The sequence below is a fragment of the Lotus japonicus genome, chromosome 1 (genome assembly GCF_012489685.1).
Source record: "Lotus japonicus ecotype B-129 chromosome 1, LjGifu_v1.2".
NCBI classification, from domain to species: Eukaryota; Viridiplantae; Streptophyta; class Magnoliopsida; order Fabales; family Fabaceae; genus Lotus; species Lotus japonicus.
The window spans coordinates 92,747,428-92,761,631 of NC_080041.1; the positions used below are offsets into that span (position 1 = coordinate 92,747,428).

At 37.5% G+C, this 14,204-nt stretch overlaps 3 protein-coding genes across 4 annotated transcripts; 2 read left to right on the forward strand and 1 right to left on the reverse strand.

Moving 5' to 3' along the window:
• Positions 1 to 89: 89 nt before the first annotated feature.
• On the reverse strand, positions 90 to 879 carry LOC130727859 (plastocyanin). Its single transcript, XM_057579127.1, has one exon. It carries the CDS (start codon positions 744 to 746, stop codon positions 243 to 245), a length of 504 nt encoding a protein of 167 aa, XP_057435110.1. The 5' UTR covers positions 747 to 879; the 3' UTR covers positions 90 to 242.
• A 1,603-nt stretch (positions 880 to 2,482) lies between these two features.
• On the forward strand, positions 2,483 to 3,277 carry LOC130727861 (calcium-binding protein CP1). Its single transcript, XM_057579130.1, has one exon. It carries the CDS (start codon positions 2,574 to 2,576, stop codon positions 3,072 to 3,074), a length of 501 nt encoding a protein of 166 aa, XP_057435113.1. The 5' UTR covers positions 2,483 to 2,573; the 3' UTR covers positions 3,075 to 3,277.
• Positions 3,278 to 3,398: 121 nt separating this feature from the next.
• Positions 3,399 to 10,354, forward strand: LOC130727860 (uncharacterized). Of its 2 annotated transcripts, none has more exons than XM_057579129.1 (7): positions 3,399 to 4,999; positions 5,126 to 5,188; positions 6,224 to 6,419; positions 6,851 to 6,994; positions 7,106 to 8,988; positions 9,153 to 9,189; positions 9,952 to 10,354. In XM_057579129.1, exon 5 carries the CDS (start codon positions 7,113 to 7,115, stop codon positions 8,232 to 8,234), a length of 1,122 nt encoding a protein of 373 aa, XP_057435112.1. In that variant the 5' UTR covers positions 3,399 to 4,999; positions 5,126 to 5,188; positions 6,224 to 6,419; positions 6,851 to 6,994; positions 7,106 to 7,112; the 3' UTR covers positions 8,235 to 8,988; positions 9,153 to 9,189; positions 9,952 to 10,354. The 2 variants fall into 2 exon arrangements, with proteins under 2 accessions (XP_057435112.1, XP_057435111.1); XM_057579128.1 differs by having other exon boundaries at positions 6,341 to 6,419.
• Positions 10,355 to 14,204: the final 3,850 nt, after the last annotated feature.

Here is a 14,204-nt window from a genome sequence, read left to right on the forward strand (position 1 = left end):
GTTTCATAGCTTATCATAAGCGTTTATACCTGCCTGTAATCTACTTGAGCTTATCACACTAGCATTATATGAATAAAACACACCCTGAGTAAATGAATTACAACAGTAATCAAGGCATTATATCGGTTCACCTCATACAATTGATATCCCATTACAGGCAACAACAACGATTAATTAAGCTCTTCTACATCATAAGCAAAATTAACTTGAACCATTATGAGAAAGACCATAACTGGAAGAATTTAATTAACAGTGACGCTTCCAACCATACCAGCACCTTGGTGAGGGGAACAGTAGAACTTGTAAGTACCCTTAGCATCCAGGGTAACACTGTAAGTCTCACCAGGCGCGTTGAGAAGATCTTCATCAGACATGGAGATCTTGGAAGCATCAACACCGCCAGGAACCTCATCCTCGTCGAAGACAACGTTGTGAGGGAAACCAGCATTGTTCTTGAACGTGATCTTCTCCCCAGGAGCCACTGAGAAAGAGTTGGGAACAAAAGCCAGACCACCATCATCACTACCGAGCAAGATTTCAATGGCCATGGCGTTGCTAGCTAGCACTGCGGATGCAGCAGTGGCAACAACAGCAACTCCAAAGTCCTTGAGTGAAGCCTTGACGCTGAGCCTTGGCATTTGGGAAGGTGATGATGACACCTTAGCACTGGCACTGACTTTGCTTCCGGCTGACTTAAGGCCGGTGAATGATGGAATAGCAACGGCGGTGGAAGTGACGGTGGCCATGTCTGAAGTTGGTGGTGAAAATGTTAAGGCAATGTGTGTTTGAAGAGAATCAGAGGAGAAATACACAAGGGGTGATTTTTTATAGAATGAATGAACGAATAAGGTGAAGGTGTCTGTGGATTGGGTTTTTTTGTGGCTCAGGTGTGAGGAGGAATGAGTGATGAAGATAGAAAAGATGGGCCACGTTTGAAGGGGGTTTATCTGATGAAAATTGTTCTGATTGGTTGGGTTGGATGTTATCCTCTGACGTGGCTTTAGATTTTCTTTTCTCTGGATATCTTGAGGCCATGCTTTTTCTTCTTCTATGGCACACAGCCACACACACAACAAAAGTTCCAATTCTGAACAAACCGTCACGTGTGGGGTGGGTTCCTACATTTGGCAGGAAAACTTTGGCGGCATTTTTCTTGCTTGTTGGGCTAGTTCATTTTTGGGCAATGTTGGGCTAACTCTTACTAGTTTATGTGGGTTGGATCCACTCTTTGTGGTGAGAGTGTGTTAGACACATAATAAAGCCCATTACCATGGAGTACATTCTGGTCTGTGAGATATTTGTGGCAATACAATCAAAAAATAAATAATTGTAACAATGACCTCCTCACATACCTCAAGTGAGAGCTAGGGGTCAAGAGTTTTAGCTATAGGGTTTGAATAAAAGTTAAAACACTTGAAAAGCACTTAGACACCTAGTGAGAGATAGGAAAGATGAGAGAGAAATGAAAGACAAGATATGACTAATGCGATTTGAAAAAGAAGAAAACGATATAAAGAGAACGTGAATGAACATGAGATGAAAAAGAAAATGAAGTATGAATAAATCGAAACACTATTGCTATTTTAGAAGAAAGCAAAACAATTTTTTAGATATTGATGTATTTGAATTTTGTCTTGGGTTTGATATTTGTTCACGAGAAATCCTAAGCCAGATGAGTCATAACATATGGGTCACATCTTTCTTTGCGGGTGGTTGAGTGAAAGATGTGGTGTCAAATCCACTTGTGGTGTGCTCATGTAAGCCCAATGTGTGATGATCATCTGGTTTATTCTCTTGCGGCCCAACAGTAGGTACGTAGTCAACATGTTGAGTAACAGTCCACAACCCTCAAGACTAGGAGTCGAGGCCTTGGCGACGAAGCCTTGCAATGGATATGTTGGGTTTGTTATAACCACAACATATGACTTATCTAAGGGTTTCCATAGTCCGAGCATGCTTGAGTTATCTAACCATACCGATACCCCAATGGTCCAATATTGATTTTGTTAAATCCTAAGGAACAAGAATCCCATACAACAAGATGCTAAAAATTTACAATAATTTATTCATCGCTAATGTTTACAGCAGTTAAAAACCGTTATTACAGTTGAAAACAAATCAACCTATTTTGTATGTACACAAATCATTTCAGATATTTATAATTCCTCAATCAAGCTGAGCTCATATCATATCTCACGAACACTATCATTCAGATTCACCACAAACATTGCCCTGACCCCTGTTGGAGGAATCAGAACCAGGTCCGAAAGAAACAAGGCCTATGATGTCACCCCATACGTATATACATTCCCCAAAACATGGAAAAGTTCCTAAACCTTCTTGCCCAAGCCTAGCGACTCTTGGACCCCAATAAACACGCCTAGAAATGCCTTCGAATCTCATTCATGCGCGTCCAAATTTAGTGGGGCCCAAAACTCTCTTAGCCCAAAGAATTCACAAAATTCTCCCCTCTATTTAACACGCATAAATCTCAACACAACCACAAACGCTGAAACCAAAAACCCAACGTCTCTGTTTTTCCTTCAACAATCAAAACAACACAACACAACACGATGTGTCCTTCTGGCAGGAGCCTCCGCTCTAACGCTTCTTCTTCCTCGTCCTTGTCCGCCACGTCAGATTTCCGACCGGCATTTGACGTCCTGGACGCAGACTGCGACGGCAAAATAAGCCGCGACGACCTCCGCGCCTTCTACGCTGGCATTTACGGCGGCGTCGCCAGCGGAGACGATGTGATCGGAGCGATGATGACGGTTGCGGACACCGACAAGGACGGGTTCGTGGAGTACGAGGAGTTCGAGCGCGTTGTCACAGAAAACAATAAACCTTTGGGGTGTGGGGCCATGGAGGAGGTGTTCAAGGTGATGGACAAGGACGGTGACGGCAAGCTCAGCCACCATGATTTGAAGAGTTACATGGCTTCGGCTGGGTTCTCCGCCACCGATGAGGATATCAACGCCATGATCAAGTTCGGCGGCGGCGATTTATACGGCGGAGTGAGTTTCGAGGGTTTGATTCGCATATTAGCTCTTGATTATTCCGTCGCTAATTAATTAATTAATTGGTTAAATCCCATGAATTACATAATGTGAGTCCAGCCAAAATGGTTTTTTTGTATTGGATTATTATATTGCTCTCCAAGGTTTATTTATGTGTAACTGGGATATGAGCTTCACTTTTTTGATCAATAAATTTCAATGTAACTTTGAATTTGATGATATGATAACCATACATGTAATTCAAATTATGTTTAGAACTCTGTATTGCATAGAACTGTTGTCGACAGCCAATTTGTTTGGAATAGAACAGTGTAATAGGAGCCACCGCTGGCATAACAAAAGTCAAGGTAAATTGACCACTAAACATGCGTTGAACGATTTATGGTATATTCCTTTTTTTATTTTCCAATTGGGTACAGTTTACAAAAGACAAATTGACAACCAAAAGTAAGACTTTACAGCCAAAATCAATTGCAATATTGTAGGAGCATATATGCTGAGATGGGTCCTTATGTGGTGGTTCAGTCAAAGAAGGTCCACCACTACCCGTGAAAGCATTCTTACCACATGTTATTACCAAGGTATTTAACATGACTTCTTGCACTTTGGCCTATAACTATTATTATTGCAGAATGGTCCCTGCATTTATGTGGCTATTATGAATTTGGATGAAGATCCTATTTTCTCATTTAATTTCTTATTCTTTGTCTCACCAGGCCAATTAAATTGCTTTTACTATTTAGTGTCTCATTCTATTATTCATTCTGCTTCCCATTCTCTATTATTGTTTTCTCATATGTACGTAGGAATAACAATGGTACTGACTACTGAGCAATGTATGTTGTTTTTAAATTCTACTTAACAATGTTGTTTTTAAAGCAACGACCTCTTGCTGTCTAAGTTATCAAGTTAACTTCTACTCTTTTAGGCAACTGTCTCAACATATAAAACTAATTTGTTAGAATTGAGTCAAGTCCGCCTTACTGAGGTCGAAGCTGTGATGCTTTTTAAGTGATCGACTTGATGGCTAACAGTTAACCGCCGCTGCAATTGATCCAACCATTTTAGATATCATTTTAACAACATAGTAAGTTACATACAACTCATTTTGCTCTTTTACTCTGATTTTGAGTTGATTTAAGTGTTAGTGTGTGTTTTGCAAGTATCTCCTTTGTTGTGGATATCCTTTGCTCCACTGTCCTTACCACCAAGCTTACAACCGTACATTTTGTCCAGCATTGTCACGCTCCTTCGAAGAACCACCCTATTCATATTCTGAAAAAATTTATATATAAATGTAGATTCTTCGTGGAACATTCTAACCATTTCACATTTGGTGGAACATTCTAACCATTGCACATCACATGCTATGTAGCTACGTTGTTGAATCATAGAATGCCATTTGATTATTGAAAGGAAGAATGAGCACTTTCACATTAGGTTCCAATGGTGACCATAAAAGATGTGGAAGAGACATGAACTAATTGAAAATGTTAGGATATCTTACACACAATGAATTATCAGGACATAAAAAAAGATGGACCAGGAGAGAGCCCTTTTGATGAAGAGGTGATCCAGTCCAATTATCTACCGCCTCTGCATTCGAATAGCAGGCTTCCTTGTGCTAGCCCAGCTATATAAGGTTCACATGAGAGTCCACACACTACAAGAAAAAACACTTTTAGCGACACTTTTTTTGAGGCAATAACACTATTGCCGCTACTTTAATAAAAAAATAAAAAAATTTGTGCTTAACAATGAGTAGTCGGTAATAATCTCATGTTTAACGGTAATTGGGGACTAAAGCCACCAATGAAAGACCCACTCTCACGAGCAGAATGAATAGCTCACATTTCCACTCGAAGCCACCACTGTCCCCTCTCACCGAAGCCACCACCGTCCCCTCTCTCACCGAAGCCACCACCGTCCCCTGAAACCTGTTCGTGTGAAGGCGAGAACGACAAGGAGATCGCACGAAGGTTCTCTCCCTTTCTCGATCTGGAATCTCCACTCGAAGCTTTGATTCTCTCCACAACATTGTTAGGCTGTGATTTTTCTTCTCATTCTGAGCTAGGGTTTTGAGTTTTGAACTGAATCTGAAACAGTGTGAAGTGAAGCTGTGGGATTATATGTTCAAGCTATGTTGATCAACGATTTGGGGATTATCGGTGAGAAATTTAACATGTTTTTTGATCCATTGCTTTTACTTGATTATCTGTGAGAAATTTAACATGTGTAGAAGCTTAATGCGTTTTGATTCTAATGAATTTGTTCATAGCAAATGCTCTTCTACTGATTTGTCTGATTTGAATTCTAGTTATTCGTTCATAATGGGTCATCAGAAGTATGCATCTCTTTTAGCCTCTGCAAGCTTGGGTGGTAATTCCTCTTTTATAAATTTGGGCTAAGGGTTCCTTTTAGTGATTTCAAGACTAACATTTTAGCCTTTGTCTGCATTTTAGCCTTTTTACTAGCCTTTGTCTGGCGCGGTTTGCATTATTTTTGTTAAGCTAGCTAGGGTAATATAGGTTGGTGTGAACTGTACTGAGATCAACAGTTCAGATACCGTTAAGTAACCTTTTTGCTGCATAGAGCTTTTTGGTAATGAAAGCTGAGTACTAAAAGTCATTTGAAGCCAACTGCTGAGTGTGCCATCATAGATATTAGCATATTTCAATTCATTCTGTTTGGTTGGCAAGCATATGAAAACTACATATTGAATTGCACAACCCCACTAGAAATACCAAATGGAAAGCAAAGTTTTCAAGGCCATGTTAACTTGCATGATGTCAAATTTATGGCCAACCCAACTAAAAAAATTTAAGTCAATTCAAAAGGTATGTAAAGCATTATCAATGTTATCTGCTTCCATAATGCAACTTGGCCTAAAATTTAAGCCATTCCAAAAAGAAAGACAGTGGCACTATTGAATGCAAAAGTGTAGTAAGTAAATATTGCTGAATATTAAAGTAGTGAACTGCACTTTTGATACAGTCTTTGAGTTCTAAAAATCGTTTGTAAGAGTGGTATACTGAACTTTACATACTGACTTTGACAGATATTAAGACTAACGAGTTTCATGAAAGAAATGGAGGTTACTGGCAAGATAAAAATGCTAATTTAATCGCTTTCCGACCACTAATTGTTCTCCTAATTATAACTGCTTTGTGGTTGGCTGCAAGTTAAACCTTTAACTTTGGCAGGATACTTTCAGGGAGGAAATTTGTGGTTGGCTGCAAGTTTGTGAGGGCCCTGTCATGCTACATCATATATTTTCTAGTCACTCTTCTAAGTTCTAACTACATACTCTTGTTATGTAGGTCCTTAATGATAAAGGCTATGATGAGGCCACTGCATACTTGTGGTCTTGTAGGGTGATTCTCTTTGTATTGGTTGCAGGTTAGTTGTCTAATCTTTGTAAATGGAATTGTCTTGCAGATAATGATTAATGTGAGTACTGACCTTATAGTGTAAGCTACTGCTTAATCATGGTTGCAACTCTGATAAATTATGTATGATGTATGTTCAACCTCAGTTCTTACTTCTTACTAGGCATGGTTCTTTTAAATGCATTTTTTTAAACCAATCGCCAAATGATATTGTCCATGCTTGGATCTTTGTGAACGGGGCAAAAAAGGAGTGGGGTGTGATGGTTTCATATAACAACTTGCCATGCTTAGAAATGGCACTGTAAACAGGATAGGAATAGTAGGAAGCTTATAATCAATTTTCCTAAGTTGTTGCTGCTTTATTCCATTTATTCAATTTCAATGCTATCATTTTAGGTGCATTTTTATGTTCATTACTGCCTGACAGAATATGATCTGCAGGTGATTCGCTAGATAGAGCACCATCAGGAACAGTCCATTAGAGCTTAATCTTAATACACCACAACCAAGTCTATTGCTTCCTATTCTTTCCCACAGCCAGATAAAAGTAGTAATTTGGAATCTTCTGGACTTTTAGAAGAGAAGGTTAGTTCTATACCCCTAAGCATGATGTTAGAAGAGAAGGTTAGTATTTTACATGTAATTTCTCTTGTAATATAAACTTTAGAACATGAATGCTCCCTTGCTTCTTGACAGACATATCATGGACAATCCTAGAAGTAGAATGTGGATGGACTATGATAGAGTTAGTAAAGAATATTTAGATGGAGTGGAATCATTTTTAGACCATGCATTTCGGGAGAGCAATGGAGAAACAATTCCATGCCCTTGTAAGAAATGTGTGCTACACTATGTAGTTAATCGAGCAATGGCTTATGAACACCTAATGGTTAATGGTATTATACCATCATATGACACTTGGTTTTGTCATGGGGAGTCAATTAATGTGCTAAATCGCAAAGAGGAAACTAATTGTAGAGAAGAAGCTTTTAGAGGTGATGATATGGTAGGGTTGATACATGATGCTTTTGAAGGCTTTAATCAATCCATGGGTAATAACATTAGTGATGGAGGTGATATTGAGTCAAACTTGGATGAAAATCTTACTCATACATCAAGAAATCAATCTCATCCAGAGGTGGAGAAGTTTGAACAGTTAATGAAAGATGCAAATGAAGAACTGTACAGTGGTTGCAAGAAATTCAGCAAACTTTCTTTTGTTTTACATCTTTACCATATAAAAAGATTGTTCAAATGGACAAATGAGTCTTTTGATGCTTTGCTTGGGCTATTGAAAGATGCATTGCCTGAGGGAGAAAAGTTACCTTCTTCTCATTATGAGACCAAAAAAATAGTTGGGAGGTTGGGCTTAAAGTATGAAAAAATCCATGCTTGTCCAAATGATTGCATGCTTTTCAGGAATGAATTGGCGGATAAGAATGTTAATAAATGCATAAAATGTGGGGCTTCTAGATGGAAAAATGATGAGAAAAAAGTTCCTGCCAAGGTCCTAAGATATTTCCCTCTAAAGTCAAGGTTGCAGAGATTGTTTATGTCTTCAGAAACTTCTAGACTGATGAGATGGCATGATAAGGGGCGCAATAAAGATGGGGATTTACGGCATCCTGCAGATTCTGAAGCCTGGAAAAAATTTGATGACCAACATCAGGAATTTGCTAAGGATTCTCGTAATGTCCGCTTGGGATTAGCTAGTGATGGCTTTAATCCATATAGTTCAATGAAAGTTTTTGATAGTACATGGCCAGTTATTTTAGTTCCGTATAATCTTCCACCATGGTTGTGCATGAAGCAAGATTGTCTTTGATAATTGTTTAATCCTTAATGTTTAGGTTAATGATTTAGAGTCTACATTTGATATCTCAAAAGACCTAAAAGCCCTTGCACAAGGACCAAGCTACATAGCAAGAAGATTCAAAGCATTTGATGTAAATAATGGGTATCGATTTAGAACAAAAAAATATGAAGAGTTCAGGAAGACGCAAAATAGTGGCGTCATGGTTGTTTCTAAGACAGAAAGTTATGCAAGTACAAGTGATAATGCTCCAAAGTCAGCAAATGTAGTCTATTATGGAAGATTGAGTGATATAATAGAGTTAGATTACTTTGAAGAATTTAAGGTTGTCTTATTTAAATGTGATTGGGTTGATGTAACCCGAGGTAGAGGTCTTAAAGTAGATGAATGGGGTTTTACACTTGTGAACTTCTCTCACCTAATACATTATGGAGATCGTGAAAGTCATGAACCTTTTGTATTTGCAAACCAAGCCCAACAAGTGATATTTGTGCAAGATCCTCATGATCATCATTGGTTTGTACCTAGGCTAATGAAACCTCGAGATACTTTTGATATGGGAGAAGTACACAAGATGCAATTTTCGGCATCATTGCAAAATGATACTATGATGGTAGAAAATATTTGTCAATCAGAAGATGACCACATTGATTGGGTAAGAAATGATGTGGATGGTGTAGAAATTGAAAACTCTTCTTCTAGTGGAGATGAAGCTGACAATGATGAAGGAAATGAAAATGAATATGGTAGTGATTCCGAATAACAGGTAATACTTAAAAAAAAGTGTACCTTTTCATTGCTTTATTCATTTTAACTAGTATGCTAGTACTATAAGCATTTTCTGAAGGTGTTCATAGTCGCTGGTGATTTGTGGCCTCATGATAAGTGTGACTACTGACTACATTTATTTCCTCTGGAATTGTTTTTCAGGACTTGTCTAATCCTTTCCTTGCCAAGGCAATCCAAGGTCTGTAATTAGACTTTGCATGTTCATATGATTTTAAATTAGTCAAGCTGATAGTACTCAACTGTTCTGTAAGCAGCAATTCATTTTTATTAGCAATATCACTTGTAGCAAGCCTGATGTTATTTTTCTGTTACAAATTATACTGTTTCAAAGGGATATAAAATTGATTCATGGGGTTTTGGTAAGACAGAAGACATAGCTATTTGCCAGGTTTATTTTTTATTCAGTGGAACTTATTCATGCATTGGTAATGAGTCGAGGTAACTCATGGCTATAATGCAATCTCTGAGCTGATCCATGTCCAAGTATTGAGGGGCATGTTGGTCTGGCAAGTTGACAAGTTCTATTTGCTGCCATATGCACAGAGGCCTCATGAACACACTGTTTAGTTACTGATGTGAAGGTAGCGAGTTTCGTTTTTCTATTAAGTAGAGATTTGACATTAGTGGGGTGGGGATAGTGGCCTTCCCCGTTTGATATTTTAGGAAATTTCTGAAACAAATTTGTTGTGTTGGGTCTGATGTATAAAAATGACTGCTGCAATTTACTGGTATGATCCACCAGAACCTTTTCTAAAAAAACAAGGTTATTTATTTGATATGGGGAAGACTCTAATTCTCTTTAAATAAGAGTTGTCCGTACATAAACCCCCGCTGCTATTCCTGATATTTAAGGGTGTTTTGATTGAGTGTTAAATTTCTGATTTGGTTGTGTCGTTACGCTGACTGATAACTCATTATTTCTGGTTCTTGGCTTGTGCAGGTGCTGATTTTTGTGATGTGTGTTGATTTGCTTTTAGGCTTGTTTGATGTTGCTGGAGTGGAATCTCACAAGATGAGGACGGGTCATGATCCTGATTTCTATGATGTGTGCTGCTTTGTTTTGCTTAGTTTTTGCCTCTGAACTTATTGTTTCCCTTTGTATCCTCCTTGTTTTTCTTGTATGTTTCCTTTTTTTACCTATCTCTGAGTAGGTTGTTCTCAGACTAGTCTTTTTAAATACATTCTTCTCTTTTCGGGGAAAAAAAACTCATGAGCTGTATCACTTAGATGTACTTGATATTTTAGTAGGGATTTAAGACCTACAATGGTTTATTTGTAAAAAAATTCAATTAAAATTTTATTTCCATAATAATAGAAAATGCCAATGAAATGAGATCTTGATATATTGTATGTTGTCTATCTATAAGAAATCAAGCTTGTGATAACTATAAGAACCATAGAAAACTGTGTGAAATTTGTCAAATGGGACAAATATCCAACATACCTTTAGCGGCAATAACTACAGCCAGTGAAGTGGGTTGAATGAGACAATAAAATTATGTCGTAGTGGCAATAACTAAAGCCGGCAATTATTGCTGCTAAAAACTGATAATATTTCCCGGCAATTCTTATGGTCTTTACCGGCGCCCGTAACAAAGGCTGGTAAAGCTTTTACCGACCCCCGATATAGCAGCTCAAGTGTGACAGCCGGTAATACCTTTAGCGGCCATTTTTATTGCCGCTAAAGACAATATTTATTGCCGGTAAAAACGCTTTTTCCTGTAGTGACACTAGGGTTTTTTTTTTCAGCAGAAAAAACATTAAGGTGTTTTGTTTTTGTTTTTTGGTATAATAGAGAAGGGCGCGCTTGACTAAAAACAAGAGGGCTGTCTAAATGACTCATGATAAAGTGTGAGTTAAATAACCCATCATCTAATGTGAGTTGGAAATAAATTAATAAATAAAATATATAAATTTCAACTTACTTATCTCCAATGTGATTGGATGATGGTTATTTAACTCAAACTTTATCATGTGTCATTTAAACAACAAAAAACGGGAAGATGTTAGAAAACAGAACCAAGTCTATCTACCATTACCAAGCCGCTCAATGGCTGGTTTTGTTTTGTTTAATTAGAAATGTTTATTGACAAAAAAATAGAAATGTTAAGAGTTGAGTTTACTCTGATTTAGTCAGTTTCATTTGATTTGTGATTAAAGGTTCATAAATTAACATATAAGAGAATCTAAATCCATCCACACATTCAGTAGTTATAAGACTAATATCATTGAGATTCATAAAATATGTTAAATAAATAACTGAGTATGCAGTACTTAATAGGGTAAGTGATACTTAATAGGTGCCCACTAGGGTGGTCAAGTTTAAAGTAGGTCCACCGGTGGACCAAAGGGTAATATAGACTTTTACTATTTTCTTTACCTTTACCTTTCTCTTCTCCTCTTTTCAATTTCAAAACCTTTACCGTTCCATGCTCCTCTTTTTAAATTGGAATCTTTGAGAATAGAACCCACTCATTTTTTTTCTCCTCCGGATCCGCAGAGGATTTAAGTGGGGGTTAATAGAATACCACTAATGCAGAATGGGCAAGATTTGTTTTTCCACTTTCAGTCCAATTTGAGATCCTACGAAAAAAAAGGGAAGGAAGAAACAATTTTCACATTAAAGATCTGGTTCTTTGTATTTGCTGCAACAACTCTTCCATGGACTATTGAGAAATCAGTTAATCTAGAATGGTATTTGGGGATGACAGATTTAGATTTAAATTTTCAAAAGGAAGTAATTAAAAGGGGTGTTTTATTAATTTATGTGTTCATTGGTGATGAAAGGAAGAAGAAGGTTGTGGTTTTTGTGGGTTTTCCTGGGTTCATGCTTTCATTCCTTGAGAATTCAGACCCTCCTTTCTTTCTTAAATGCTTTGTACCTCACCCATTACACTCTACAGAAAAACCAAACCAGAGAACCTTCTCCAAACCACCATCATCATTTTCTACCATCTGGATCTCATGGAAACTGCTACAAGGTCTCAAACACTTTCCCCCAACCAGTTCACCTGAATTCGAGTTCTGGATGAAACCCCTCTTTCCCCCAACCCAACATCCTCTCCGCCGATGAACTCTTCGTCGATGGCGTCCTTCTTCCCCTCCACCTCCTACCCACCACAACTAAACCCGACCGGACACCCAAGCCTGACCCAGAAACTCCCACCTCAGCGCCACCCAGAACCCTCCCCTGCAATCACCCACTCTGTAACCACCACCCCATCAAAGCGGTGGAAAGACATATTCTGGAAGAGCGACAAGAAAACCGTAGAAGAGAACAACGACAAACCTGCCCTGTACTGTGCTGGATGGAGAGTGAGGAAAGTTGGAGAAGAAGGAAAGAGAGTATGTTACGTTTTTATCCTTTTAACATTAACTTAATCTTAACCAACCATTTTAAGAATATTCCAAGATTCCTTCATCCAACGGTTCTTAGGCCATGGTCCACCATGGACCAATTTTAAAGTTGCTCACCTTAGTGGGCACCATAAGTATATATAGTATTTAGTATTTACAAATAATAGTTGTCAATGGGACAACAACCTCGGTTCGCTACCTAATGTCAGGATAGGTAAAGGTAAGTGAAGATGCGAATAATGGCTACGAATCACTTCACAAGGCTTTTAAAAAAAAAAAATCATCACAAGACCAAGTAAATTAACCATGTTAGGTATGCAGAGTGTGATTGATTGTTTTTTAAAAGACTGATGCTACTTTGGTACGATGAATTAGAAAAAACGAGACCCAGGAACGTGTAATGTGATTGTGATATAAAGAAAGAGTGGACTGTTACAAAATTAAAATTAGCTAGATATAGGGGTGGCAATATGGGTTGGCGGGCCGGGCTGGGCCCAACCCGCCACTAACCCGCCGAAATGCGGGTTGGGTTGGGCTAGCCCACTTTTGGTATTTAGGTTCAAAGTCTCAACCCAACCCATATTTTGGCGGAAAAACGGGTTGGCGGGCTAGTCCACTTAGAAAATTTGGTGAAATAAAAAAAGATGTGCAATGAGAAATTTTAAGCAATCTTTCACATTTTATATGTTGACACATGAAAAAAGTATAATTATACTTGTTCTTTATCTTTAAATGTTATGAGTTCAACTAGAAAGTCTCACCAATAGCAATACCAAAAAAATATTTATCATGTGTGGTTATTAAAAGTTGTAAAACTATAACCTCACTAGCAACTATCAAGTGTAAGTTTCAATAACCTTCATCAAATCATTGATAAATGTCATTTTTCTTTGATACACACTCATTTAATATTACTTAACATCACTAAATGTGTTTTACAATAATCAACAAGAGTTTACTTTAGTCAATAATAGTCGACCAACAATTATAAAATATAATGTCGAGTAGGCATGAAAGTTTTAGACAAAATATAACCTACGAATAAGAGCTGCAACTTATATAGGTGAATCCATAGAAGGTCATTGACTAGTTTTCAAAATAGTTTTTTTTTTTAGTTTAGGTTTATCATATTATATGCGCACGTTACAATAATCTACTGAAAGAATAAAAATAGAAAAAAAAAATTCAAAAATTTCAAAAAAAAAGTGAAAATGGGTTGGCGGGCTAACCCAACCCAACCCGTCATTAACCCGCCAAAATACGGGTTGGGTTGGGTTGACCCACTTTTAAATTTGGGTTCAAAATCTCAACCCAACCCGTCAAAAAAGGTGGGCCAAACGGGCTGGCCCAGCGGGCCTAGCCCATTTTGCCACCCCTAGCTAGATAGAATCAAATCAGATAGAATCAAATCAGATAATCAGATATTGAATTTTGCTATCAATTCAATATTTGAGCAACATAACCTACAATGGAAAAAGTAGATATCAGAGTAATAATTTGAAAGCAATACAAAGATGAACTTGATATATCATTTGAAAATTAAAAACAAACTTTATAGCAACGGAGTTATCCTTCAAGTTAGATGATCAATAAGCTGCTTGACATTTATTTATAGTGTCAACAATTAAAACAAAGACATATCAGATTTGGTATTTAAAAAAATATAAACCCAACAAAATTGTAGTAAAAAATAGCACATACATATCAAATATTTTCAAAGACTTCTTGATAAACAACGTTGCAGGTAGTGTTAGAAACTACTCCTTGGTCATCTAGGATTAGTATCTTCAAACATTTCTAGATTTAACTCTTGATAGTGCAACATATAATTGCACA

Coding starts and splice junctions, on each gene's coding strand:
- LOC130727859 (XM_057579127.1), bottom strand. CDS start 746: ATGGCCACCGTCACTTCCACCGCCGTTGCTATTCCATCATTCACCGGC.
- LOC130727861 (XM_057579130.1), top strand. CDS start 2,574: ATGTGTCCTTCTGGCAGGAGCCTCCGCTCTAACGCTTCTTCTTCCTCG.
- LOC130727860 (XM_057579129.1), top strand. CDS start 7,113: ATGGACAATCCTAGAAGTAGAATGTGGATGGACTATGATAGAGTTAGT.